Source organism: Fusarium tjaetaba, assembly GCF_013396195.1.
Source record: "Fusarium tjaetaba strain NRRL 66243 chromosome Unknown NRRL66243_c0000250, whole genome shotgun sequence".
NCBI lineage: Eukaryota > Fungi > Ascomycota > Sordariomycetes > Hypocreales > Nectriaceae > Fusarium > Fusarium tjaetaba.
In genome coordinates, this window is record NW_023501446.1 from 97154 (window position 1) to 121456 (window position 24303).

At 48.4% G+C, this 24303-nt stretch overlaps 12 protein-coding genes across 12 annotated transcripts; 4 read left to right on the forward strand and 8 right to left on the reverse strand.

Moving 5' to 3' along the window:
* Positions 1–92: 92 nt before the first annotated feature.
* FTJAE_10672 (short-chain dehydrogenase reductase SDR) lies at positions 93–857 on the reverse strand (the record flags this gene model as incomplete). Its single annotated transcript, XM_037343537.1, has 1 exon — positions 93–857. One exon carries the CDS (start codon positions 855–857, stop codon positions 93–95), a length of 765 nt encoding a protein of 254 aa, XP_037202288.1.
* A 486-nt stretch (positions 858–1343) lies between these two features.
* FTJAE_10673 (uncharacterized protein) lies at positions 1344–2327 on the reverse strand (the record flags this gene model as incomplete). The annotated part of the gene is made up of 1 exon (XM_037343538.1): positions 1344–2327. The coding sequence occupies one exon, from the start codon at positions 2325–2327 to the stop codon at positions 1344–1346; it is 984 nt and encodes a 327-aa protein (XP_037202289.1).
* Positions 2328–2719: 392 nt separating this feature from the next.
* Positions 2720–3079, reverse strand: FTJAE_10674 (uncharacterized protein; the record flags this gene model as incomplete). The annotated part of the gene is made up of 1 exon (XM_037343539.1): positions 2720–3079. One exon carries the CDS (start codon positions 3077–3079, stop codon positions 2720–2722), a length of 360 nt encoding a protein of 119 aa, XP_037202290.1.
* A 394-nt stretch (positions 3080–3473) lies between these two features.
* Positions 3474–4313, reverse strand: FTJAE_10675 (chloroperoxidase; the record flags this gene model as incomplete). The annotated part of the gene is made up of 4 exons (XM_037343540.1): positions 3474–3580; positions 3628–3924; positions 3974–4180; positions 4229–4313. 4 exons carry the CDS (start codon positions 4311–4313, stop codon positions 3474–3476), a joined length of 696 nt encoding a protein of 231 aa, XP_037202291.1.
* An 891-nt stretch (positions 4314–5204) lies between these two features.
* FTJAE_10676 (nitrogen assimilation transcription factor nirA) lies at positions 5205–8522 on the reverse strand (the record flags this gene model as incomplete). The annotated part of the gene is made up of 7 exons (XM_037343541.1): positions 5205–5476; positions 5527–5786; positions 6346–6879; positions 6926–7264; positions 7395–7575; positions 7673–8263; positions 8465–8522. 7 exons carry the CDS (start codon positions 8520–8522, stop codon positions 5205–5207), a joined length of 2235 nt encoding a protein of 744 aa, XP_037202292.1.
* A 1074-nt stretch (positions 8523–9596) lies between these two features.
* FTJAE_10677 (endothiapepsin precursor) lies at positions 9597–10838 on the forward strand (the record flags this gene model as incomplete). Its single annotated transcript, XM_037343542.1, has 1 exon — positions 9597–10838. One exon carries the CDS (start codon positions 9597–9599, stop codon positions 10836–10838), a length of 1242 nt encoding a protein of 413 aa, XP_037202293.1.
* A 495-nt stretch (positions 10839–11333) lies between these two features.
* Positions 11334–13178, reverse strand: FTJAE_10678 (uncharacterized protein; the record flags this gene model as incomplete). Its single annotated transcript, XM_037343543.1, has 3 exons — positions 11334–12744; positions 12811–12926; positions 13020–13178. The coding sequence occupies 3 exons, from the start codon at positions 13176–13178 to the stop codon at positions 11334–11336; spliced, it is 1686 nt and encodes a 561-aa protein (XP_037202294.1).
* Positions 13179–14830: 1652 nt separating this feature from the next.
* Positions 14831–15766, forward strand: FTJAE_10679 (3' 5' exonuclease; the record flags this gene model as incomplete). The annotated part of the gene is made up of 1 exon (XM_037343544.1): positions 14831–15766. The coding sequence occupies one exon, from the start codon at positions 14831–14833 to the stop codon at positions 15764–15766; it is 936 nt and encodes a 311-aa protein (XP_037202295.1).
* Positions 15767–16872: 1106 nt separating this feature from the next.
* On the forward strand, positions 16873–17241 carry FTJAE_10680 (uncharacterized protein; the record flags this gene model as incomplete). The annotated part of the gene is made up of 1 exon (XM_037343546.1): positions 16873–17241. One exon carries the CDS (start codon positions 16873–16875, stop codon positions 17239–17241), a length of 369 nt encoding a protein of 122 aa, XP_037202296.1.
* A 1074-nt stretch (positions 17242–18315) lies between these two features.
* On the forward strand, positions 18316–18855 carry FTJAE_10681 (uncharacterized protein; the record flags this gene model as incomplete). The annotated part of the gene is made up of 1 exon (XM_037343547.1): positions 18316–18855. One exon carries the CDS (start codon positions 18316–18318, stop codon positions 18853–18855), a length of 540 nt encoding a protein of 179 aa, XP_037202297.1.
* Positions 18856–19218: 363 nt separating this feature from the next.
* FTJAE_10682 (uncharacterized protein) lies at positions 19219–19932 on the reverse strand (the record flags this gene model as incomplete). Its single annotated transcript, XM_037343548.1, has 3 exons — positions 19219–19313; positions 19366–19750; positions 19801–19932. The coding sequence occupies 3 exons, from the start codon at positions 19930–19932 to the stop codon at positions 19219–19221; spliced, it is 612 nt and encodes a 203-aa protein (XP_037202298.1).
* Positions 19933–22712: 2780 nt separating this feature from the next.
* Positions 22713–23432, reverse strand: FTJAE_10683 (DNA polymerase alpha subunit B; the record flags this gene model as incomplete). The annotated part of the gene is made up of 1 exon (XM_037343549.1): positions 22713–23432. One exon carries the CDS (start codon positions 23430–23432, stop codon positions 22713–22715), a length of 720 nt encoding a protein of 239 aa, XP_037202299.1.
* Positions 23433–24303: the final 871 nt, after the last annotated feature.

The window sequence follows — 24303 nt, forward strand, 5'->3', positions numbered from 1 at the left end:
TTCATAAATCGCAAATCACATATTAATCAACTGCATATTTCTGATTCAGGAGTGCACTAAACTCATCATGATTTTGACATATAAATAGCATCCTAGAATGACTCCTGCGCCGGCCTCAAGTCCAACTCATGGACCCAGAGCGAACTTGGCTGCTGCGAAAGCCACAAATACGTCTGCCCAACATCCTCGGCCCTCATATGCTTTCCAGTCCTCGTCTCTTCAGTATCCTCATCCGCAATCCTTCCATTCGCGATAGCATGAACACACTGAACACCAAACTTGCTATGCTCTTTCGCGATAGCCTGAGCGACCATTCTAGCAGAGGCACGAGTCGCTCCGTAAGCTGCATAGCCAGTATTTGTACGCATAGCTCCCAGTGTACCAGTGAAAATGATAGTGCCCTTCTTGGCACCGTTTGTATCGGACAGGAGGGTCTGCCCGCCGTTTTGCTCGTACATGAGCTTGGGAGCTTCTTGGGCGAAGACTACTGCGCCGGTGGTGTATACCTGCATACTTTCGTTGAACTCCTCAGGCGTTTCTTCGAGGAACGGCTTCTTGCTAGCATGCTTGACGTGATAGATTGCCAGCTTGAGCTTGAGATCTTTGAAGTCGGGATGGCTGGCGATGTCTTTGAACGCCTTGCGTAGATTGTCTGGCTGAGTGTCTGTAGAAAAAGAGTGGAGAACGCCGTTGGTTTCTTTGCGGAGTGAGTCGCGCAGAATGTTGAGGTTGTCGGCGTTGCGAGCCAAGAGAGCGACGGCGAGGTTGCCGCCGTCCTGACGTGCGAGAACACGAGCGATGCCGCGTCCGCTTGTTGGACCAGCGCCAATGATGATTGCGAGACCGGAAGGTGCCATTTTATGAGATTTAGATGTTTCTTGATAAAGTTGTTGCTCTAATGGCGTCTTCTGCTTGTTTATATGAATATCGGGTCGAGTACGTCATTCCGATGCTTTGATGATGACTGTCTCAGCCGTTAAGTCCGAAACTGATCAGGCAAAGATCTCCACAGAAATACCAGACTTTAGAAGAGGTTGCTAAAATAAACTCAGTAGAGACTCTCCTAAATTTAGACTAAATTGCCTAACCCTTTTCATCGCTTAGGATAACAGTCTCAAGTTTTGTTGCCTCCCCCTAGATGGGACGTCGAACAGGTGTATCTTGGATGTAATTAGCCGAATTGGTACGCCCGTAGTTGCAAGATCTGATCTGAATAGAAGTAATTGCTGTGTTGAGCATGTCTATATATTGCAAGGCGTCTATTCGCATATCATCCACCGATACCATCTGTGGTATGGCTTTCCAGAAAAGATCAATGCTCAATCCCCCGTGAAAGATGAAACTTATTTGGGTTGCTCATCATTCAGCTCCAGAGCTTTCCTCGTCTTCTCTCGTTCCCTACGAATCATCCTTAACCATTGCCTCAGCCTGAGGGTCCTGCGACACCAGCCATTTCTATAACCTTGCGACCATGTCGAGGGATGGCATTCATCAAGATATTCGTCTATTCGCTTCTTCTTCCACTCCTTTCCATTGAGCTGAAAGGTGATACTTCCTAAGATGTGTTCGTACAACTCTTTGGAGTATGGCCTGACATCACGGTCGGCCTTGAAAGCGATGTTCAAACGATTAAACATGTAGTTGGCGAGTCGTTCCTCGGGTACCAGTTCCTTTCCATATTCGATTCCACTGAAGCGAAGCCACCACGGGTTGTCGTTATCCCTGCAAGAAAACTTGGTGTGAGCGGCACCGTCGGTTGGAGCCATTACATTCACCTCAATTTCGTTGATGATGAAGCGCTGGTTATTCGGGAGACCGATGTATCCAGGGCCATGTTGAATCAAGCTTACGAGGAGTTCATAAAGGGCCCAGGCGGCACTCTCGGGTCCTCCATCTCCACCTCGGAAGCTCAAGCTGTCTTTGAAACGATCGTCGAGGTCGTCGGTCGGCTCAAAGATACGGAACGTCGCTGTTACTTTGTTGATGTAGCGTGACGTCGGTCGCTTTGCAATATCCCACGTAGGCCAGAACCCGTAGTTCTTTACGAACATGATATCGACGTGGTAGTGATTTGGAAGACGTCTGAAAATATCCTGGATCTCGACGTAGAACTGTTTGCTGACCAGAAGCAGGCTTAGCGCTTTGTTCGTGGGCGTCTGTTGCCAAACACCATATGGTCTCCATCCCCATTGCATATCTCGAAGACAGTGAAGGAGCTGATCACGGCCATGTTGGCTCTCTGAAGGACTTGATGGTGCCACTGGAGCTGTGAGGATAAGCTCGAATATAGCCTGCCGTAGCTCTAGGGGAATATCCTGCAGTTTCATGGCTGAGAATTGTCTTTGTCCTGGCAAGGCGGATTTGAACTGTTAGACGTGTTTAAACTTCCGCTGTTGACTGTAAGCAGCGCGTCTTTTCCTGTCCACGAGTAGGTCCGTTCTTTCAGCAGGGAAGCGGCCCTTATATAGTATGAATCAGTTGGAGTCACTCGGCAGTTGAGACTTTTGGCTGAGAGCTTATTTAGGCACAGGGAACCTAGGAGTCACTCGGCGAACGGATTAACCTTTCAGGGCTTATTCATTAAGATTCATGCGTACTTGGACCTGTTTGGCTATATGAAAGGCTTCAGAAGTTGAACTTTCCCTTTAAACCTTAAACACAAACTCTATGAATTCGAATCCAAGCTCTCCATACTCAAGACCTTCGTCGTTTTATTCGCCTATTTTTCATACATTCCATGGTATCCCTCATAAGCCAGAGCGGCGGCCGTGAGACCAGCTGAGAATGCCTCCCATGTTGCAATCACTCTCCAAGCAGGCCCCTGTAACCAAAAGATTCTGGCTGAAATGAATCGCGCCAATGTGAGAGCAAAGAAGCCGCGATTCTCTTGATAAGCCGCCAGCATATAGTAGATGCCGATGCCGATGATGGCGACTGAAAAGCCGTTGAGTGCGGGGAGGGCTGAGTCTTGGAGTTGCTTTGCGGCGAGAGCCTTGCGAGGGGAGATGAGATTGCTGACGCCGTGGTTGAAGGCGCTGAGGCCAAAGATGAAGATTGTTACGGCGGTGATTGAAGGCATGGTGATTGTGCACTTGATTGAGCTTGTCTTCCAAAGAAATGAGGGAAAGGCGTTTGTGATTCACGAACGAATTTTGATGAGAACAGATCTCAACATTTCTTCTGCCTGTGTGCAGATCTAATCTGCGAGGTTGCTAGGGCTTGCGTGAAAATGCAACTCGTAAGCTGCATAGCTGAGCGTCATGGCGTTTTCTGGTCACTCTGATTGAACAAGGAGTCGTTGTCTGACAATAACATGAGATTATCATTAAATCGAATATTTTCTCATCAAAATCGCTGCCATAAGCTAAATGCAGGCCATTCTTCCGTCACAACAATACAAAGGAGAGGGACATGCCAGAGGTAGCTGACATACTCAGTGATTTGCTATCAATATCTAACTATGCAGCATCGTTTTAGATGCTAGCAACAGCGACCTTGGCAACAAGACCAAGAATACCAGCAGCAGTGATCACATCGTCAGATCTCTTGAATCCCTCCTCGATCGGCAAGCGTTCCTCCTCTGCGCAACGTCAGCATTATTGCGATCCACTCAGCGGGAGTACTTACGGAACAATGTCTTGACCCATTCAGTCTTTGCATTTCCGTCGTTAAGGTTTCCAAAGACAGACAGGTAAAGTGCAGTCTCGATGAAGCTGAACTGCTGGAGGTCGGCGGGCAGCGAGAACTCGGGGTTGGCAGCTTCGGCGGCCTTGAGGCGCTCCTTGCGAGCCTTGGCGGCGGTCGCGATGGAGATGGTTTCCTCGGTGAAGTGAGAGGCTGTGGCGGCCCAGATGGTCTCGTTGAAGCTGTGGTTGTCGCCGAAGAAGATGTCGGCGCGGCTCAGACTGCCATCGTGCTCGATAACTACTTCAATTAGCTTGTGACCTCATTGTGGCCTACGTAAGATACGCACCTCCGTGCTTGTTCAAGTCGTCGAGGTTGAAGGTACCATTGTTTCCAGTGGTAAGGGCCTTTTGGCCAACGAGGGTTGTCGCGGCTGGGTCGAGGTTGATGGCGTCGGTGAAGGCGACGATCAGATCTTCAAGCGAGATATGGAGGCCGTCGCGAGGGAGATATCCGTGATTGGCGACAGCATTCACCATCGGGCAAGGGCTTCGACCTGCAATTGTTAGCCAAGAATCATGATCGCCGATACGATGTAACTTACGATCGGACGCAGTAGGTGCTCGCCATTCATTGCTGGCGCTAACAGCCAAAGCCGCAGAGCAAAAAAAGGCAACGTTAAAAAGCATCGTGATTTCTTCCAACAAAGCTCAAAGGATACAGAACCAAAAATCATAAGCAAGGACAGTCTCCTGACGACATTTTATCAATATTCTTCCCCTGAGCGACGATCATCTTTCACATTCTATTTTAGCTCCCTCATTTATCGCGGTCAATGCCGAGGCTCACGGACGAAGTTGCAGAAACAGGACGAAGCCGTTGTCTTGGAGTCGTGAGATTGGTGCAAAATCGCCGCGCGACTCGGACGAAAGATGCAGGTCCGGAGATGAACCAATAGCAGCGATTGCAATTACCATCTTAAAACGCCGTGTTAATGCTTGGACCCCTTTTGTTGTGGAGATGGTGAGGGTCCGGGTGGTGATCCGATCCAAGCCTAGGCTAGGGTGAATTACTTGGAAAGGCAGCTAGCTCGTGGTGCCCTGTAGATATTTCCGCGTTTTATAAGGTTGAGATGGGATTTGTTCCGTTAGAGTTTCGGCCGATATGTCTAATTCGTCTTTTGGGGACAGGTGAGCGAACAGACACGTATTTTTTGCTCAGAGGCTGGTTCCTCATCACGACAATCTACCGCGGAGGGTGCGCCTAGAGCCATTGAATGACGAGGGCTATTAGATGAGAGATAACATGACAGTCATGAGTATTGTACGGATATTCTAGAAACATCAATGGCCAACCTGAACAAACAATTACTCATTTACCAGCACAGCTTCCAGAATCTCCATAACCTTGTCCGTCTTTGCAATGGATAAGCATCCGTCCTGATCTAAATATCATTCAGACTATTCGCAGCGAAATCAGAAAAATCCCCAGACGTACGTAACGCCGGCATCCTTTAAAGTCCGCGGCATTTCCAACTGCCGAATGACAAGATCAATAAAATCCTCAAGATCAACATCTCCCTACGAAGCCCTCTTGTCAGCCGGCAGAGACTTTACTGTATCTTTCTCCAACGTAATCTCTACTGTACGCCTCTGCCAATCCTTGTTGACATTCTTGCAGGTGTTGAACTTGCAGACTGTGGGTAGGAGGATGCCGCTCGTCTCACCGTGACCGACATTCGAGGGTCCGAGCTGATGACCTATCGCGTGGCTTGCGCCGAGAAGTACACCTGAAGAAACAGCGCGCATGGCTTCGACGACGCCGGTCTGACGAAGATGGCGAGCCTCAAGATCTTTGGGGTCACATTTGCATCGCAGAGCTCAGAGATCAACTTCTCCAAACCTTTTGCTGCCCTTGCATCGGCATCGTCGTTACTTTGCAAAAAGCATGACGTCTCGACACAATGGTCAACAGATCGGATAGCAGTGCTGAGCCAGATCTTTTGTGGTGTCGTGGTTGTCGACCGCATGTCTTGCATGACTAGGCCAGCATCAACGTCTGGCACAAGAATATGCTTGACCTTGTTCTTCGAACCAGTCGCTCCAGCGATAGCCTGGTAGTCACCATCAGAAAACGAACTCGTGATGCAGATTAGCGGGACCCTAGGCACCTTTGTATCCTACCGCTTGTTAGGATCATGCGATTTGCTGCCCCAAAGCATAGGAAGTGTTCTTCGACAACGAGTGAGATGCTATAACGGAGACTCGTGTGCCATTGAGCCTGTCTTGGACCGTTTTGAAGCATAGTTTGGAAATGGCCGGCCAAAGGCTGATTAATGGCGTAGGATTGTTGCAGAAAGCTAGTCGGGTTGTCTCCCTAGCAAGTGAAGGCCTCGCAGATATGAAGGTATCCCGGTGGAGTCAGTCAAAGTCACCATGGTGCCCTCTCCCTGTCATCGGAATCTCATTTTGTCTAGGTCTAGACGTGGCTTACTCTTGATAACAGGTTGCCGAATATAATGATTTCTAATAGTCGATACGAAACGTCTCCGGATACACCCATCTCTTGTGTCTTCGGCAGAATCACCTTGCCTCAGATAGTATGCGGAACACCTGGTCGTGAACCCGTGTAATGTCCTCAGCCATATGTTGATAAGCAGACTGAGGAGAGGAGCCTCGTTATGTGCTGAATTCTAATTGCTGTTTTCGCTAGGGACATGACTCATCAAACTCTAGTTCTTTTGTCCTCCTAATCAGATTATCCAATCTCTTCTTCTCAGGATCAACATCAATCCACTCAAGATCAATAGGCCAAGAGGACTTCACCTGCTCTTCCATTACCCTCTCCGCCTCTTCGTCTTCTTCTTCATTATCCAGCTCTTTCAGCAAAAACTGGTTCTCGTTTCCAACGCTACTCTTCAAAATACGAAGCACCAGTCGTGCCAAATAACAATTCTGGCTTTGATCTTGGAGGCCTTTCGCAACGAGGGCAACAGTCGATCGTCTGCTTTCAAGGCTTGCAGTCTCAGCACTATCCAATGTCTTTGCCTGCATAAAGCCTATGAAGGCTAGCAGGCTTATAACAAATATGTCATAGGACTCAAATCCGTGCCGTAAATAATAGAGGCGTAGCAATGTTTCCATCCTAATCTTGGCGTCACTTAAGACCTTCTGAACACTCTCATCAACTAGTGCAGGCGTAGAGGTCATACGCAGTGTTTCTAGAAGATATATGATCAGGTTGTAGTAGTGCATACTATAGAAAGTCAACATAAGCCGTAGTGAATGAGCCGGGAACTTACTGGAGCTTGAGCTGCCATGGAAAAGAGATCTCTCTGGTTTTGAGATCAGGCGGGAGATTTTGGTACCAGCTGTCGAGACGAATACAAAAGCCCTTGATTCTGTCCACTGTGGAGTCAGGAGTATTCTTGAAATCTGAAAAGAATACAGCTGCAACATCATTCATGATAAGTCGGAACTCAGAGATTGTTCGAAAGGTATCGGCATAGTTCAGCGATACGGGTCCTTTAGCTGCCGGAAAACGGAGCACGAAGTCACCATAGCATTCATCTTGCTCCGGGAGTGGTATGCTAGGAGGCATCAATAGTTGCGGTGCTTTGAACACGTGAAAGCTGTGGACACTGGTTGTCTGTTAGCCTGATCATAAGATAAAAGAGCTAGACTTGCGCTTGTAGCCCGAATAACGCCCACGCTGTAATGGCTCTGCAATTAAATTCGCGGTCATCGCCAGACTTCTGTGGAGAGAATAACTTCATTGCATGCGCAGCCGCAACAGCCTGAGCTAAGTAAGCCCTGCCCTCCTCATCACGACCGTTTGCATCATGTACGATTGCAAGTACAATTGCAGCTTGAATAGTCGTAAGCTGAGCATGTCCAATCTCGAGCTCCCACAGACGGCGCGCTTCTGCAAGGCACCGGTATCCCAGAGTTTCTGGATTTCAGAATCGAGACCGATGATTCGTGCTGGAATAGCCGTGCTGGAGACCAAGGCTTAGTGTTTAGTGGCCTGGTAACTTGCGGGGTCTTACCTACACAAGCCGATGCGAGGACTGCATGGACCAAAAGGGAGGAGCAATACTCCTTGCGACCGGATGCCATGTCTTGTAGGAAATAGTCTTTTTGGAACGCTGGAAAGAACGTGTATTCTGTCAGGAAATACGTCTGTAAGAGCTTCCGTAATGACTTGTTAGTCTTGATGATGGACGTCCAATCTCCCGCCTTGATCTTGTCTAGAGAAGGGTCTACCATCACGCCAGCATGATAGGGAGCCTGATAAATTATCGGGTCTTGGGTTGTTGATGCATCATCATCGAGCATACTCGCCTCACTCAAAGAATACTTATACAACCATGAGTCAAGGTACTGATTTCCCTCTTGAATCAGGAAGCTAGGCATGTCCTTGCGATAAGGAAACTCATACTGGTAATAGTGATCCGGCACTACGTGTGCCTGTTTCAGAACGTCTGCACGTTGAATGTGGCCAAGTATGGACTCGACATCTTGGCCGCTCTGTATCCTTCTCAGAATATCTTGTCCTTCGTCCCTCGACTTTGTCGCCAGAATGTGGAATAGTTCCTGATACGCTCCCTGCTGTTCGAGGGGCGCTCGGTAATGGCACTCTGTCCTTCGTCTGGCGCATTGCGAGCACCGCGGCTTGCCACCGTCGCACCAGAAAAAAAGAAACTTTCTTAACTCGTCCTGTCATGCATACACTAGGGAAAACGTGAAACTACACACTCGGGACTTGCGCTGCCGACATAGCTCGCAGGCTAACGTGATGGGCCTACGGCGTCTTGTCAGGCTTGCGAACAGCGGCGTACTTTGGCCTGGAGATTGGGATCTTTCACGGGCTGGACCGGGTAAAAGGGGACGAGGCATGTCGTTGGCTGGTGATAGCGAGTTTGTTTACTAATGCAACCGAATGCTGCAGAGGACATGTTTACGGTGAAGAAAGGGAGGGGGTTTCGTCCTCACGTGAAATCTCTTTCACCAATCATGTTTTAGGGCTGACGAGCAAGTAACCGGGTCCCAGTGTTCATGACGTCTTAAATAGGTAATCCTCGAGTATCTCTACTCTTGGAGAGCCTCAGTATGAAAAACTACTAGGTTTTGAAGAGAAGGAGGCTCAATGGACAGCATCATGAGCAGTATTTAACCTCCCTGTTCTCCTCGGTCAAGCCCTTGTGATTAACTTCGTAACCCTGGCTCGCTCCAGGTCGGGATGTGGCGATTGTCGCAGATCGGCTCTCCAGTCCACGCACTAACTGACTAACCATTGCGCTAATGCAGGGCACGTCAAAAGCGTTTCCAGTGGAGTTGAAACATTTTTACAGGGAGGATCCCGCTGGATCCCATCGAACATCAACGTCTTTCATCGTTGCATTCGATCTATGGAGTACTCACTAATCCCCCGCGTGAATGTTCACCATCTGTATCCCAATGTCTTGGCCCCTATCTTCAAATACTATATAGATATAATAGTTGTCGTGTCTGTTTTGGCGGAATCTCCCGCGTGTATCACCTCATGAAACACCTCGCCCTGTACTAGCCGCGTGTCAACCTCCACCACCAAGCTGACGTACAAAACAACCAACCCACAACACGATTCATAGCCAAACCCACCCACGTTAAACGCCACAGACATTCTCTTCCGCGGTTGATCGCCCCACGCTGCAACCTGGTATCCAATATGATCGTTCCAAAACTCATCCGTTTCGTGGGGCTCTTGCGCCGGTTGACGCGTTCTGTGAGACTAACAAAAAGCCAAGTTTTGCAGTTTCATCCCGAGTCGAGTTCCGATCTGTTGGGAACTGCGGGAGTATATGAGTTTTTGTTCTTCCCCAGATTGAGAAGTTTCTTGTTTCCGGTGTACGCTTCGCTGTAGCCATTCCTTCTGTACGGCACGTTCACTTTACTGTTTCTTCTTTTTGGTTGTATCTACTCTCCTTTATAATGAAGTTCTCTTCGGTTCTCACGAGCGGGCTCGCATCTTGCACACTGGTCGCTGGCCTTCCGGCTGTTACATCACCAAGTGAACATTCTGTTCAACAAGTCCGAAATCCAGTATATAAGCGCAATGGAATTGCAGCTCTGGGCAGGATATATCGAAAATATCACATCGATCTTCCAGAACATCTCAAAAAGTCAATACTTGCTCGTCGAGATAGTACCGGCACCGTCATCAACAAACCCATCGAGAACAATGCCGAGTGGTTGACACCAGTTCAGATCGGAAATCCTCCAAGGACATTCCAGATGGATCTCGATACAGGGTCATCGGACCTTTGGGTATATGGTTCGAAAGTAGCTACTGCAGGCGGTAGCAGCAACCGATACAATGCCTCCGGATCGAAGACTTGTGAAGAGATGGCCGGTGCGAAGTGGTCGATTGAGTACGGTGATGGAAGTGGCGCTTCGGGCCATGTTGTGACAGATACGGTCTCCATCGGCGGCCTGTCAGTGGAAGCTCAGGCTGTACAAGTCGCTGACATAGTGGATGAGTCCTTTGCGACGCAGCAAGAACTGGACGGTCTGTTGGGACTGGGCTTCAGCTGTATCAACACGGTTACACCGAAGAAACAGAAGACATTCTTTGACAATGCGAAAACAGAGCATGGTACTAGGGTCTTTACCGCGGATTTGAAACATGACGCTCCAGGTACATATACTTTTGGTGTCATCAACAAGACAGCGTATGAGGGGGACATTACGTATACGGCTGTTGATTCATCGACGGGAATGTGGACATTCACTTCAACGGGATATGCCGTTGGAAAGAGCAATGTCACCAAGACATCCATCACCGCCATCGCCGACACAGGGACATCACTCATGTTCCTCCCCGAAGCAGTCAACAAGGCGTACTATTCTCAAATTGACGGTGCCAAAATCGACGCAACAGCGGGAGGCTACGTTTTCCCGTGCGACACGAAAATGCCCGACTTTACGTTCTACGTGGGGGAGACGGGTATCACGGTCCCGGGTGCTTACATGAATTTCGCACCGCTAGAGGGGCCTGCTCCGGGGGAGAAGGAGGGGAAGAGGGAGGTCGGGAGCTGTTATGGGGGATTGCAGTCGAGTGCGGGCGATCTTAATATCTTTGGTGATATTGCGTTGAAGGCGGCTTTTGTGGTGTTTGATGCGGACAAGACGAGGATCGGGTTTGCGAAGAAGACTTTGGATGGAGTTGAGTAGGGAAAAGTTATAGATATCACAGCGAATTACACTCTTTTATCATCCTATATACAAATGTTGTTTTATGTTTTATGTTCGCTGTGAATAATGCATCTTCAGTGTTTGCCTGCATAAATACATAACTTGAGCAAACACACAAAATCAAGAAATCGCGCACAAAGACGAGTTGTGTTGTGTGCAGAGTGTCCACTTATGCAGGGGCATGGCTTGCTTGCACTAATTGTCTCCGTTCTCTCTCCAGGAGACAAGTACCCGTCTGAGAGACCCACAGTAAGCACGATGTACCTTTTTCCACCTGCAGGAGGAGAGTCTCTACGATAACGGTTCTGATAAGATAAGACAACCACTCCGTGTCCGCTCAGCAGTAAAGATCGGATCCGAGATTACACTGTACTCAACTCAACTCCAGCAAATATTCAACCCAAGTGTTTATTCTCATTATCATGACTGTCGTATATTCTATGAAATCACGCTCTCATCAGTATCTATGTAATTTTAAACAGTTGTTATCACTCCAGGTCCGCATCCAACAGATGTCAAATGCCAACCAACCGCTCTCTCAACATTCCTCAATATCTGCGGAACGTGCTCGCTCTTCATATGCATCATGCCCAGTACAATCCCAGCAAGGCACGCACTTCCAAACCTGGCAACACCATGCTGCAGCACTTGTTTGACACCCTCTCTGATCTCAGGATCGCTGCACTTGAAGAGAACAACAAACAGCGGCTTCATCACGTTGTTGTCCATGAAGCGGAAGTTTGCTTGCGGTCCTTTTAGCTCGCCGAGGATACGGTGCGTCGTGGCGATGATCTCACGGTACACGGGCTTCGCGTCGGGTAACACCTTTGCATCCGTGTTGAGCTGTAAGTGGAGACTTGACAGACACTCCAGGTACAGTGCTTCAAAGACACTGGCTGTCACGTAACTGTGCGGCTCCTCATTTTTGCGCTGCTGCGTGTAGCGGTATAGCAGCACGAAACCGTTGTGCCAGCTTGAAAGAACCGAGAAAGCTCTCTCCCATGTGGCTTTTGTCGTCTCTTTATCGTCGTCAAAGAGATGATGAGCTAGGTGGTGCTGTGCGACATCCCACCATCTCAACGCTTGATCCAAATCGTGAAATGAAGAGGGCATTTTGTCTATGGAGTACCTGTGTCTTCCCAGACATCGCTTCGCGGCTAGGAACTCATCCGTGTCCCCGGTGATACCTAGTCTCAGGGCCCACGGGTAGGTACTCAACCGCTGTATCATGTCAAACAGGGCATTCTCATAATCATCAAATACTAAATCTGATAGAGATACACCTTCTTGGGCACTTCGTTTACTGAGATATGCTTCAAAAAGACGAGCTGCGTGGTCGTGGTGCAGAACAGCAGCGTGCATGTCCCCGCGGAGGATATCGTAGGTGAGGAAAACAAGAGCCACGTGAGTAACACTACGCAGCGCACGCAACGTAGAGGTAGCAGTCGTTACAGCACGCACAGTACGTGTATAGTACTGGAGAGACAGCTGATGCGCCTTATCAGCAGCTACAGAGTCAATGGTTGGCTGCGTGAAGGCGTTGACTGCACCGCCTAGGGCACAGCACGTCTCACGGACAGCGGCATCCTCGTGGGCCAGCTGAGGCGTGATGGTAGCCAAGGTGTTGTGAGGGAGGGTGGTGCCCTGCTCGTTGGACCAGAGAAAAGTGGAGAACATGTCATATTGCGTCTGGTCTTTGAAGAGCGAGAGGATGTAGGTTGGCTTGGCTAGGATGCGGGTGTCGGACTGGGGTGCTGCTGTTGTCACGGCCGTAGCTGTGGTGTTGAAGCTGACGGATTGGCTCAGCGGGAAATGACATGTTAGACCGACGGCCTTGCACCGGTTACAGATTGGTTTACCCTCATCACATTTCACTTTCCGGCGTCTGCATGATATGTATTAGCAACAATTTTACATTTGAGTAGACGACTGTCTGTCTGTCTGCACGCACTTGCACTCTTTACAACCAGTACGTGTCTTGAAAGACTTGGTCTTTGGCTTCTTATTAGCGGCATTTTGCCCCGAGCGATCTGCAATGTCAAGGACAGCCACATTGGCATTCGGGATCTAGAGGCGACCAAAAGATAAAGCATGTAAGTAAGCCACCGACGACATGAAACGGGTCTGCCCTAGTGGCATTTTGGTGCTGTTTTTGCTCACCCGTGGCTTGTTGTTGGCCGGGACCGAGACGATCTGAGATGCTGACGGGTCGCCGACGCGAGGGGGTTGCACACCGCCACCACTAGAGGAAGAAGAAGAGGAGGCAGAGGCAGAGGCAGAGGCCTTGGGTTTAGGTTTGAGAGCTATCGTCTGCTCCATCACACACACATTTACCCTGTCCGGGGCCGAAAGTGTGTGGCGTGACGGTATGGGGAAGGTGAGCCAAATGCCCGAGATGACACGAGGAGGGGGATGCGTTGTGAGTGAACTGTTCACTTTTGGTGGAGGAGTTTCAGAGCGTGTAATCCTACTGTATCCACATCCTGTGACTCTATAACCAATCATCACTCAACCTGTGCGAGTTACTCAAAGAAGTTAGGGCTGGGGTCTCGTTTATTTGACCAGATTCCGAATTAGACAGGGATCGGCGCTTTGATGATCTTGGCTAACCGTCTCAAACCCTCAGCTGCATTCTGACTGCATAAAGACTCTGCAATAAGTGAGCATTAATAACTGATGAATGGTCCCATCAGCAAGATGCTACTTCTGGCTGTTAGAGTTGCTTCTGAACCTTCCTTGCTGGGTTCCTGATCATGTCCCAGACCCGTTATCAGTGCATACCTCACTAATCTAGAGCTGCCCAAGCTTGTACTACAGACATGATCTACAAGCTGGATGTAAGGTCTTCCTTGCTTTTGACAGGCTGTTGACCAAACTTCACTTATATTCTGCCCACTCAAGTCGGTTAATCTTGATACAAGTGATCGACATATCCTAGTAAGGGATGCTACGCCAGGTCAACCTACAGGGTTGCTTTCTATCAACTCCCGTTCTTTTATGACAAAGCACGGAGTATGTTCAGTGCTGATGCTAGGGTACCACTATTGAGTGAGAGCGACTGGGAGGTGGAGGTTCAAGTTTGCTGAAGCCGGAGCGCCGGTACAACAGTATCGTCCGCGTTCTTGACAGGACCTTGTTCATCTCATCAGTAACTAGCATGGTCCCTTGAGCTTGACCGTCTTATACATTCTGCAAAGACCTTAGCTTATCTGATTCCTCTTTTCTGAATATATTCTGCCGCACTAGAAATCGGCACCCGAATATCTCAAGGCAAGGGAATTGCTATCCAACAACGCCAATCGATACATCCCCGGGAAAGTTGGCGACCCTTGAAGCTTTCAACAAATCACAGCAAGTCCATTATTTTGGTCATTAATATTCCCCCCAAACTTTAGCCATGGACTAAGGGGATGACTGCCGCCTATGAGGTTAAGCTTTAGGGTGCAAACATAGGTGATGAATGAGAACACGATATTTTCTGGACTTTTGCTCAGGCTTATGAGGGTTTAACCACGGAAGCACTTGCTGCCCAGAAAATTAAACCTCTGGCAGGTATCTCTCCAGGTAAGACATTCTTTTATTCTTTTCATAGGGTAGGCTGTTTACCCAGGCCTTCTCCAGAACAAAGTTACAGCTATCAATACCTTGAAACCATGGCGCATTCTATTAGTTCCTGAAAAAACCTCCGTGCCCAAAAACTCACATTATTCTATTGCAACCTCTTCATGGGCGCGTGGCAAAACCTTAGATCATTATCACGAGGTGCAAGGACGCCCAATAACAATACAAACAGTTCATCTCTAGGTTTTGGCTGAAAGGCTATTTATCAGAACCACCAAGGTCTCCGTTGGAATGCTGTATAAATAGAGCCCGTTTCTGCCACCATTGTGGAGAGGGCACAGTGAAGAAGCAATCCACGATTGAGAGTTTTACTATTTTAAGTTATCGGCATCATACCTCTTTCGTCAAACATGGCCTCATCTACATCTACGAACGCCGCAGGTGTGATCTCATCACTCACAGGCCTGAAGGACTTTATTGACTCTATTCCTGAGTCTGCCACACTATATCTCGATCTCGAAGGCAACAATCTCAGCCGCAACGGGACTATCACCATTATAACCATTCTCGTACGCCCTACAGAAGTCACAAAGCTTATCGATGTTCAGACTCTTGGTAGCGCCGCTTTCACCACACCTGCCACAGGTAGAAAGACTCTCAAGGCTGTACTTGAGGACCCTCTAGTTTCCAAGTGTCTTTGGGATGTACGCAACGATGCCGATGCCCTCTGGGTCCACTACAAAGTCCGTCTTGCGGGCGTCACAGACATACAGCTCTTAGAGAATGCTTCACGTTATGGCGATAAAACATACGTCCGTGGTCTTCACATCTGTGTCGAGGAGGATCTGAAGCTGGAAATCTTGGAGTTTTTCAGATGGAGCGAAATCAAGCGGTTGTTTAAAACTCGCATGGCCGACGACATTTTCTCCCGCCGTCCCTTGGATGCTGTAACGAAAAAGTATTGTATTAACGACGTTGTGTACCTACCTGCGCTTCAAGCGACATACACAAAGCGGATGGACAGCCGGTGGATGAAAAAGGTTATGGACGAGAGTGCGCGTCGCGTGGTCGAAGCCTGCTCGCCAGACCTCAACCCTCAGCCTGAAAAGAATATGCTAAAGTCGTGGGCCTTGGAAGCTGTGGAGTCGGGCATGAAATCATTGGAACTGGGTAAAACACCACAGAGAGCACCATGTCAGATGTTCGATGTTGACGCGAACGACGATTACATGACAAACAAGGAGAAAAAGGAGGAGTCATATGGCTATGAAATGAATGATTTTGAAGCGTTCGACGAAGAATTAATAAATCAATTACGGGAGGCATTCGATCTTCCAAGGAAATGATAGCGACTGGTCTGAGGGGCGGTTTAACAGGAAGGATGTTGCACTGGATGATGCAGTATACTTTAGATAGTTATTTGAAATGTCTAATATATCAGTTATAATATACCTTCAACGCAATCTGATGTTATAGTAAAACTGCTCGTTGACAATCTATTTGTGTCCAGATGCTGTCCCAAGAGCCATGGAATTTCGTGGTTCTGTTCAGAACAATGCGTATGAGCACGCCGTAGACCGGAAGAGAGACCTGCAAGCTGTGTGTCAAGAGCCAAAGGATATTATGGTTGCGGTGGATTGCATACATATTGCCATCTGGCGACTTAATCTCGATTGACAAGTAGGAGGAGATATCAGAACTGGTGGCAAAGAGTTGGAGGTGTATTGATCAACTTGCTTTCAGGTCCGGCTACATGTTACTTGGTAGCTTCTGAGACTTCAAAACTTCCATCCACTATGCAAACGTCAAAGCTACTGTGAAGTCGCTATTAAAGCCAGTGTTGTTGCTGTAAAATAGAACGCTTCGATAGAAGCTGGCGCCGAATTTGGCCCTTTCTCATCGCTCAATCAGTAAATGCAATAACCCTTCAGCAGGTATGTAAAACTGGAAAGATACTAATGAGTAGTTAATCCTAGATTACTGCCGTAATATTGCCATATCGTTATGATACCTGTGTATCTTAACGTTGATGGCCGCTACAGAAACATGTCTAAACCTAGTCTAAAACTATGCTATGGCAGTACACTTTTGAGTTAGATGCTGTTCATTTGTGACTCTCTTTGTTTTCATTGGAGGCCTGAGGTCAGGGGCTTTGTTCGTTGTAATGGCTACCCACGTTCTCCTCGATAAATAACACAAAAGATTTGGACTAAAAGATATAACTCTGTGTTCATGACAAAAGACGATTAGGTCAACGAACTCGTGATGAATCCAGGACGCCCGAAACATAATTAAGTACATTTGATACTTGCAGAAGAATTATAAATAAAGCTACTATGGCTCATCAATCCCAATACTGAAAATTCACTATCACACTCAATTCTCTCTTAAGACATCTTGATAATTTGTAGCAACATACACAACACTTCAGCAAACCAATCAGAATTCCCCAATGGCGTCTAACACTATGAACACTACTTTCGAGAACTTGTCGTGCCAGGCATTGACACTCATCGACTTGGTGTGGGAAAAGGTAGAAGTTGTGAAAGAAACTACTCCGCCAATGCCCTCTCAGGAAGAAGTCGACAAACTGCTTTCCTATCTCAAGAGACTCAGCCATCACATGACTAAGATGATAAAACTGACGGATGGCCCAGAACAAGAGCTCAAGCTAGAGGCCGTAGTTACGCAGGCTAATGAAGTCATGCTTGATGTGGACAACATGCAGTTTGCCATCTGGTCACTTGACCCTGATCGCCCTTGTAAGAGCATTCATGGTGTTGTTCGTGACAACCCATTGACACACAAGATTTATCAGTAGGCAACAACTTCACGTCATGTGATGGGGAACAAACCGGAGAGCCAATGAACTTAAGGTGACTTGCGATAGACCTTTTGCGAGATTCACTGTGGTATCCAAGAAAGGCTAAAGGGAGTATATCGGGAGTTGTAGTGATAGATACACGTGCAGGTCTAGCTCTTTGGTATTTAGGAGTCTATTTAGGTAAGGCTTGGGCGTCGTTAGCGTTAGCATGACTGCGAAATCAATTTATTAGAAACTCAACCGCTGCTTGTCATCACTATTTGAATGAATGTGCTAATCTTGTTCTGTTGTTTATATGGTAAAAGACTAAACCTGTCCGATGTAAGATACTGTCACTTATAATATTAGCGTCACATCATTGCCTTAGAATGTTTCAAGACGGTTATCAGCTATTTGTTTTCTACCTTATGGTTAAATCAAAAACGTGGTATCTTTGGAAGACTTTCGAACCCAGAAAAAGCCTGGTCGATAGGTCCAGGCTATTGGCGCAAAATATCATATGTGAAAATGTCTGATTTCCTTATAGGCCACCGAAAAGGCTGCAGGAAAGCTCCACCGATATTTAAGGCTCCAGGCCTCCTAGCTATGGCGCCTTTCAATAATCTTGTTTGCGAATAGCGCTTATTCAGATCCATGATGTACCTCTTCCAGTGTGTTCATAGTTGTTGGCGAGTCACTGGAAACGTACCAATTGTGCTGCGGTCTGGTGTATGATACACACTGCAAATATAAAGGAAGCTCTGTAATAAATTTTTGCCGAACATATATATAAAGGAGGATATTATTCAATCTCGGTGTTATGCAAGCGTCTGGTTCCGGTAAGAGCAGAGAATGAAGAACACCATGGCTTGCTTCAAACAATGAACACCTAGTTTTGTTCAAGCTCTAGCTCTGCATGATGCAATGTTCAGCTCTGTTAGCAGGACATAAGAAATGAACATGCTGTGGTATTCAACGATATATAATTCTAGTATCCTTAGTAACAGGACCTTAATGTCAATTACGCAAGGCTCAAGTCCACCATCTCTAAAGCCTCAAACATTATCCGGTATTCTGAAACTCGTTGTCAACATGGCTACCAACGCATCTACCGCTATACCGCGAATCGGCGTCTCATACAGTACATTTATGGAATCGCTCTGCAGGATTAACAAGGGTGCATTCAGAGACGCAGCAATCGGCGCTCTAGGTAAGGTACAGAAGGTCCATCAAATCCAGTTGCGAATCCTAAAGTGCTACCCTGACCTTACGACCGGTATTCTTGGATCCACTAGGCCGCCTTCCCAAAGATATCCATCACAGAATGAGATTGATGAACTTCTCGGGGACCTAAGGAGTGTCAAGTACTTTTTGTTTGACATGGCGCGTCGTTTCTACTCTGGCCACGAGAACGAGCGGAATATGTTGCAGCCATTGGAGGAGGTGACAGTAAGCTTGGAGAAACAGCTGTATTGTATTCAGTTGGCTATCAACAAGCTGGATCCTTATCGCGGGCCTAAGGATATCTTTGGCATGTATTGTGGTGTTCTTGTTGATGAGAATCTGGCCAGAACTGATAGAGAGGGTGGCAGAGGTAGTATTGAGGAACAGATGCAGCAGATGGCAATCTAGATGGGTACGGTTCACAGCCTAGTAGTGGTGTGCAGGATTGTCGATAGTTCAACATTGGTAGGTAAGTAATGTGACTGCAGCTGACATCTGCCAGAAAGACCATATCCTTAATACAGTCACGGGTGTTGTCATTGGTGCCTGATGAAGAGTGTACTTGCCATCACTCCGAAGTCTATTACCATAAGTACCATGTAGTCTAAGAAAATGGAGAAATTATGTCTAAGAAATGCCAAACTAGAAATCAATGCCGCTTTTCCACCATTTATCACCTGCACATATTATCATGTGCCAACTTGTACCCATTTCGCATTTCAAGCAGCATAACTGCTCTGGAAATTTCAGAATAAATTTACAACAATATCTTCAACCACTGTGGCTGAAGTTCAAGTTCCCATGCATCTGTGAGAGGTCTCCTACGTCAAGTCCCGGCACATAGCTCCAAGCATTCTCGTTCCACCCTAAAAGTGGCGATATTAGTTCTGGGACAAGCGCCATGATTGACCAACTTACCTAGCCCTACACTATGTCCGGGTCCCGGGGCACCGATAGAGGGCATATGCATGCCTTGCATTTGAGCAATGCTCGCGGCCTGCAGCTGATGGCAGTGACAGGGATGCGCAACTGAGGCCTGGTGCATGTGCATCATTGTGCTGGGCACAAAAAGCGGAGGACTATCCTCCGCATAGTAGATGCACCCGTGTCCGGGGATGATTGTAAAATGAGTCGCAACGGCGTACTCTGTAGGAGCGGCCGGTGACGGGATTGATGGGCTTGGCGATTGTTTTTTCCCGTCGTTGTCCCGCTTCGACCTGGACTTTGGGGCTGTCTTCTTTCCCCGCGTATTCCTGCGGGCAATTCTCCGAGGTGGAGTACTGGGACCCTCAGTGTTAGCATCCTACACCAGTCAGCTTTTTGTATATTGTTTGTCATGGTGTACGTCTTTACCTCGTCCATCTGGGATGCAGTGCGCTTAGGCGCTGACGAAGGGAGAGGTCGACGCTGCACAGCAAGCTGTGATGAGGGGGTCTCTCTGAGGGCAGGCATTATGTACGGCCGAATGTTGTTGGTTTCAGACATGACTAGAGAGGTAAGGGCGCCTGAAGATATGGTACGAAGGAAGCGAGTAGGTGAATCAATGATAAAGGGGGAAAGTTGCCTAAGCACTATTGAAAGTAGTTGAAGAAAAGAGCTTCTAATGGAATCATGAATGGAATCGAATGTCATTTTGAACGTCACTGAGTCCTTCCATCAGCTTGAGAATCACATGTCCAGTTGTCAATTTGACTGTTTGGCATAGTGATGTATCGGAATTTGGAAAATAACCGTTTGGGCGGTATCCACTATACGGCGTGGCGTTGGATATATGACGGGAATCAACGTTAGCGACGTGCTACTATCCTCACCGACTGGCAAGAAGAAACCCTTGTCCCGTGTCTGTGCTGCTGTAGAGATGAGGTGGGTAGGAGATAGGGCTGCTGCGTCATGGATGGGGCAGTTCCGATCTGTTGGACCCTTAGCGGATGTTGTGAAGATGGGTGAATACTTGCACCGTGATATTATGGGGCGGCCAGTACGGCGATACCTTTGATCTGTTCATCTTCTCGACTTGGCTGTCATCGTACTGAGAGCAACAGTGTTATAATTGTGGGAGACTTCATTTCATTCTATCTTGGGGCAGTTCTGTCCCTTCATGATGGCTACCATGCTCGCACTAACTAACAACGTAACGAGCCACTAGGTCTCAGCGTGGACACCTCCATGCTCTCCCATTCAGCATCGAATGTTCTAGAAGTCGTATCATTCACGTATTCCAACAAGTGCTAGCCAGCATAGACACATGGCGTTCAGCTATGACCTCTTCTACGACAGTGTTGGCAAGCGTATGCGCCACCATGGCTATTGTCGTAGATGGGTAACAGGGGCTATTTCCTCCGGTGCTGGGCTGCATGTGATATGTTTCCGATTCATTGAGGTCTAGCGTATTCGCATCGCTATATAGCATCGAAGCAGCCATGTTCTAGCGCTTCTTTCCATCAGATCTCAGTCTCGATGAAGCAGACAAGTAAGACCAAGAGTCTCACCGATATTTCGGCCTGTGACTCACTCATTTCACTGACTTTCAAATGAAGTTTAGATCGCGGTTATTAACATTACTCGTCATGACCAAACGTTTGGAGGTGAAGTTGTTGGTGTTGATAGTAGAGACCAAACGGTTCGGAGCATCTGGCAGAGGGGCCGGTCTCCACTTTATGCCGTCCCGCGTCAGTGTCTTAGCTTCTGTAGCTGAAACCCCAGTCCCGCCAACATCCGGAGATGGAGATGGGAATTACGAAGCATTGGAGCGAGATGGGTGAGAAGCTATCGATCTGGGCACGTGAAGAGCCTTTGCCGTGCCTCATTCGAGCTTGACAGTGTGTTGCACGGTGAGATACAAGCTGCTAAGCCTGTAACCTTGCTGTTGAAGGTGTAGCCTCACTGTGCCGGAGTGATGGGAGGTGCTTTGACAGCTTCATTCTTAACAACGCGAAAAGAAAAAAAAGGGCAGACACAGAGGTGTCGCACGATTGATTGTCTTGCCGCCAATCAAGTCAGACAAGAAAAATCGTGGTTGTCGCGCCCGAACTTGATGAGTGATAGGGGCAGTTGAACATTTTGCCCAGATTCTAACGAGCTTGCACAAGGTAATAGATGGCATAAACCCATTCTGCATAGATTGAGCAATTCATAAATCCTACTAGCTACGTCCTCCCCTGTTCTAAACCGTGTCACCTCAAATGAACACGAGACACGTCTTTCCCGGCCCCATTTTTCCAACTCTAAGGACTTAACGCGTCGGGTCTCCGCGTGTTGTACACGACAGACGGCAAAGCTCCACTAACGCGTCTGCTGTCTCGCGACGCGAGCAACCAAATTGAAATGGCTGGAGAGGCACGAGAGAAAGGTACATCGAGGGGGGCAACCTTGAATGTACCTTTTGCAAGGTTGGCACCCTTGTCGAAATGACAGCAAGGTCGGTAGCTTGGCGTTGCACAACATTTGTTAGTGCATTTGGTGGGCTTCTCTGTTTGGTGTTTGACAAGCAGCAGTGCTTAGATGATTTTGGGGGCGCTGCACTGATGCAAGGCCAACGCCAAGGTGGCAGCGGGCCGTCTGTCTTTGCCTATCTTGATTCCCACGCCCACACTGGCCTCTGCTCCAGCTGTCACTCACATCTCAGTCTGTCGTGAATGCGCTATTGCTTGACTTTGCACGCGGCTATGGCCAGCGACTTCAGATGCTATGTGCCTCGGGCCTACTCTGTCGGACTGTCACTCCAGCTTACCACCATTTCTTCCGCACACTCGTATGTCTTCACCCACCAGGCGACCGTGATAGCCACGACATTGACTTGCAGCGGCCACCCACTTCACGCTGTCTAACTCTCCCGTCCCGCTCACGACCCTCCCGCCGCCAGCGCTTCTCGCTCTCGTCCCTCCGAGCTCCATTCCATCACGTACCTCTTCCTCCCGAGACGATGCCCGCTATTGCCGATACTACACTACATGTTGGCCTTGGGCTGTCAAGACTTCTCTGTCGTTTGTGGATGGGGCGCGCGTAGCTGTTGTTGTCGCTTTCGTGCGCGGTCACTGCCGAAGCTTGGCTGTCAACCCTCACCGAGCGGGCCTGAAGGTGCGTATGTGAAGGAGCCTGTCATTGGTGTTGTCGCGATGCTTTGACAGACGGATTGCGCCAACGTCAATACGACTACGGACATGCTCGACTTGATTCCTTGCGTAAGTTATGCATTGGTCCATGATTGATCTATTCTTTCTTGCCTGTATTGATCTACCGTGACGCCGGTGTCTATACCAATCTGTCTATACATCAGGCTCAACCTCATCCACCGTCGGCACCTTGTGCAATTCGGCCCCAAAGAACTTTGACACTTCCTTGACACTATCCCAGATGACCTGAACATCCTCCTTCAACACCCCAATTCGTCGTGTCCCCCGAATATGCCAATGCGTCTCCAGCGGGAGATTCTGGCTCATGATCGCTGGCAGCACCACAAGCTGCGTATCTGTATCATCCAAGACCTGCCGATCCGATAGAAACAATCCATACGTAATCTCCGCCGAGACCCATGCGAAGTCCTTGTGCGCGTCAAACAATCCCATCGTATCCCCAGCGTTTCGAGTGTACACTTTCTTGAACCAATCGATTCCGCGGTCGTGATTTGCTTGATCAGCTTGCCATCCGTCGCGCGTTTGGCTAAAGTCTCGGTCTTCGGGGTTTTCGACCTTCATGATTGACAGGATGGCTTCGAGGGGCTTGCACACGCCGACGAGGATGATGGTCTTGACGAGGGCTTCGCGGAGGCGGCGTATGAGAGCCTGTCGTGATTCGCTGGTCTGGTAGGCTTCTTGGCGGGTGAGGTATTGGTAGAGACCTGCCGCGGCTTCGGGGTCGGGACTGGCGGAGAGACAGGCGATGACGAGGAGATACCAGCGCTGGTCGCCCAACTGAGTGTCTTTGAAGCGGGCTTCGATGTTTTGGAAGAGCTGGGATAGCTCTGGGGTGAGTTCCGTAGGTGCCATTGTGACTGTTGTAGACTGGGTAGATGTCAATGTTTGTCAAGCGTCGGCAATTGCAAGATACAAGTAGCATCGAGCTTACAGCTTCCTTGTAAGACTCTGGTGGATAAGGTTCCTCCCCCTCTCTGTTTAACTCGGCATCTCGGTAGCCACGTGGATCACTGTAGCGACACAACAAATACAATTGACATGATTCATCAGCACAATGCAATGTTACGTCTCACTCCATTCCACCGCGCGCACGCCTTGAAGCCGCGGGCGGTGGTTATCTTATCTTGAACCTCCCCGCGCCGCCATCGGCAACTGACCCCGCATCCGGATTAAGCTTGAGCTTGCACTTCACGAGCTCGACCAAATCTGAACACAGTGAGAGCTCAAGTGAAACCTGCTCGCTACATAGACTGAATCGTGCCATGAGCATATCGTTCGTCGGAGGAGCTGTGAGACGCGCGTAACAATAACGCTGTGAAGTGCGGTCATAGCTTAATACTTCCGTAGGTTCCGGAGTCGCAGCTGGATCAATTGCCGTGCCGTGAACTCCTTGTCCACCACTAAATTGGTCATTGCACAGCACATGGTAAGAGACAACAGCTCGTTATCAATTTATCGAGTTTTCAAGCTCGCTTAGGATACAAAGATCCTTGCGATGATAATGCTTCCCCTCAACGATTCGCGCATTAAGTTGGTCAAGTCACTATGGCCGAATCCTCAATTCGGTCATGGGATATGGAGAACATCGCAATCCGCGATACAGATGTAGCATGGCCAATTCCTTCGTAGAACCGCAGGTACTAAGAGGCGCCACTTTGTCAAATTACTTGTTCCTTCCTGTCAGCTTACCCGAAATCAGATATCTTACCTCCGCTGACACTCT